This window comes from Nansenia antarctica (assembly GCF_963989245.1).
Source record: "Nansenia antarctica genome assembly, chromosome: 17".
NCBI lineage: Eukaryota > Metazoa > Chordata > Actinopteri > Argentiniformes > Microstomatidae > Nansenia > Nansenia antarctica.
The window spans coordinates 6,058,561-6,061,859 of record NC_137687.1 but is presented as its reverse complement, the minus strand read 5'-3'; the positions used below and the strand labels follow the sequence as shown (position 1 = coordinate 6,061,859).

At 44.3% G+C, this 3,299-nt stretch overlaps 1 protein-coding gene across 1 annotated transcript; it reads left to right on the top strand.

The window, feature by feature from the left end:
- Positions 1-255: 255 nt before the first annotated feature.
- On the top strand, positions 256-1,902 carry LOC308172552 (E3 ubiquitin-protein ligase TRIM21-like; the record flags this gene model as incomplete). Its single annotated transcript, XM_080547454.1, has 1 exon — positions 256-1,902. The coding sequence occupies one exon, from the start codon at positions 256-258 to the stop codon at positions 1,900-1,902; it is 1,647 nt and encodes a 548-aa protein (XP_080403580.1).
- Between the last annotated feature and the right edge of the window lie 1,397 nt (positions 1,903-3,299).

Genomic DNA, 3,299 nt, shown 5'->3' with positions numbered 1-3,299 from the left:
TGAGAGTCTTACAATGACAAGTCAAGATAAACTGTCGTGTTCACTCTCTCTACCATTTTTTTTTATGGACAGTTCAGTATGTAAAATGTATTTATTTGGTTGAAGGACTATTTTCTATGTGATGTAGAATAATGTTATAATTATTGGTCTCTGTATAATCCCATAAGACAGTCTTGACAGCTCCATAGCTGAAACTATCGAGATCTGATTGATTCCAGGAAATGCTTTATGGTGTCACCTCTGGTCTCTCTAGATATGGCTTCCTCCAGCAGTCTCCTGTCCGAGGAGCAGTTCCTGTGTTGTGTCTGTATGGATGTGTTCACTGACCCAGTCTCTACTCCATGTGGACACAGCTTCTGCATGGCCTGCATCAGAAAGTACTGGGACAGCAATGACCTGTGTCAGTGTCCAATGTGTAAAAAAGCATTTGATAAGAGACCAGATCTCTTTGTCAATACTTTCATCTCTGAGATGGCCGCTCAGTTTAGGAAGTCAGTTGAAGTGAAGGCAACCAGCAGCCCAGCCCCAGACACACCTGTCAAACCTAGAGAAGTGTCCTGTGACGTCTGCACTGGGACGAAGCTCAAGGCTCTGAAGTCCTGCCTGGTGTGTCAGACCTCTTACTGTGAGACTCACCTGGAGCCTCATCAGAGAGTCGCAGGCTTAAAGAGACACAAGCTGATCGACCCTGTGGAGAACCTGGAAGACAGGATGTGTAAGAAGCACGACAGACTCCTGGAGCTGTTCTGTAGGACTGACCAGACGTGTGTGTGTCAGTTCTGCACTGAGAAAGACCACGAGACCCACGACACCGTCCCCATAGAGGAGGAGTATGGAGAGAGGAAGGCTCAGCTGGGGAAGACAGAGGCAGATGTTCAGCAGATGATCCAGGAGCGACTGCAGAAGGTTTCAGAGATCAAACACTCAGTAGATCTTAGCAAGAAAGATGCACAGAGAGAGAAAGCAGACAGAGTACAGGTCTTCACTGCTCTGGTGGACTCCATGAAGAGAAGCCAGGCTGAGCTCCTTGACGTGATCGAGGAGAAGCAGAAAGCAGCAGAGAGGCGGGCTGAAGGGCTGATTAAAGAGCTGGAGCAGGAAATCACTGAGCTAAAGAGGAGAAGCGCTGAGCTGGAGCAGCTCTCACACACTGAGGACCACCTCCACCTCCTCCAGAGCTTCCCCTCCCTGTCCACCCCTCCACACACCAAGGACTGGTCTGAGGTCAGGGTTCACAGTGATCCCTCTGTGGGGACTGTGAGGAGAGCTGTGTCTCAGCTGGAGGAGACACTTACGAGTGAAGTGAAGAAGTTGTGTGATGCTGCTGAGCTGAAGATGATTCAGCAGTATGCAGTGGACGTGACTCTGGACTCTGATACAGCAAATCCCAGTCTCATTCTGTCTGAGGATGGGAAACAAGTGAGACATGGAGACACAAGAAAGAATGTCCCTGATAACACAGAGAGGTTTTCGATTAGTCTCTGTGTTTTAGGAAGGGAGGGTTTCTCCTCAGGGAGGTTTTACTATGAAGTGGAGGTGAAGGAGAAGACTAAGTGGTCTGTAGGAGTGGCCAGAGAGTCCATCAACAGGAGGGAGAGGATCAAACTGAGCCCTGTGAAAGGATACTGGACTGTCTGGTTGAGGAATGGAAATAAGTACAGGGCTAAAGCTGGCCCTGGTGTCCCCCTGTCCCCGAGAGAGAAGCCCCAGAAGGTGGGGGTGTTTGTGGATTATGAGGAGGGCCAGGTCTCCTTTTATGATGTGGAGGCCAGGTCTATGATCTACTCTTTCACTGGCTGCACCTTCACTGAGAAACTCTATCCATACTTCAACCCCTGTAATAATGATGATGGTGAAAACTCTGCCCCTCTGATCATCTCTCCTGTCAATCACACTGACTGATTTGTAACCTTTAATTCTGACCAAGCAGAAAAATAAGCATTTATCTTTATCTGTTGTCATTTGGGAAGGTGATGGTGTAATTTACCACAGAGTAATTTCTGATCTGGTTATCGTTTGTTATCATAATGGACCTATCGCTAAGCCACGCCCCCTTTGAAAACTCGGACAAACAAACAAACAAAAAACAACACTTCACTGACAGTGACTGGCTGACTGACCGTGACTGAATGACATTCCATGACTTATGGCAAGAGTTGGCACATTTCTGATTTCTGATTTACCACAGCAATTAATAGACATGTTTTTTTTAAAGATGACAAGAATGTTTAGTCTAGAAGCTTTTCACAATCAGATATTAGCGAGTTGTTTGTCCGAGTTTTCTGCCTGTAGTGACTTTTGCTGTGATATGATTGGACAATTTCTATTTTGTGGCGTGGCTTAGTGATAGGTCCATTTGTGCTATTATCTGCTAGAGATGGTGAATATGCAGCAACAATGTAAGATAATACTATATATTTTAGCCCAGCCTCTCTCATAATAATGATAATAATAATAATAATAATAATAATAACTTTTATTTGTATAGTGCTTTTCCTGCAAACGTTGCAGCTCAAAGTGCTCCTAAGAAGATATGACTCTAAATAAATGAGGTTGTTTGACTTCTCAGGATGTTAACATTACATTATAAATGAGATTCTAACAACAATACTGTATTTTCATTATTAGCTAGTTGTTATTGTAATTATGGTATTTTGGGGATATTGAGTGTAATTTCGGTTACGAAAAGTAAAACAAATAAAATAATACGAAAAAATATATATTACGAGTTTTCCACTGATTTGTGTTATAAATGTAATTTCTGTATTTTTTTATAGTCAAAATCACAACATTTGCAAATGTTTGCAAATACAGGGAGAGACGAGACGTGTGGCAGTGACACGCTCAGCATCACCTGACGAGCTCAGCAACCCCTCCTCAGAAACGGAACGGAGCGCAGGCAGTAAGCGCATGCCTGTTACAAACTACAATCACGTCTGCTTCTCTGATAGGGCTTTCACACCGGCAAGGAACCGTTCCGGTTCGCGTTCGCGAACCAAGTCTGGAACCGGCCGGCGCATTCAGACCGAAAACAAATTGGTTCGGACTCCGGAGCCTGAAAAGTTGGTTCACAGCGGGAAACATAGAACAGTCATGTCGTCAGTGGGTGTGTCATATTCTAGGCTGCAAAGACCAACAAGAAGGAAGGAGACAAAATGTAATCTAATCTAAATTAATCATTATTAATGATCAAAACAATTATCAACAGTTTCTTCATTCTCTCTATCTTCCTCACATGCTCAGCAAACACACACACACACACACACACACACACACACACACACACACACACACACACA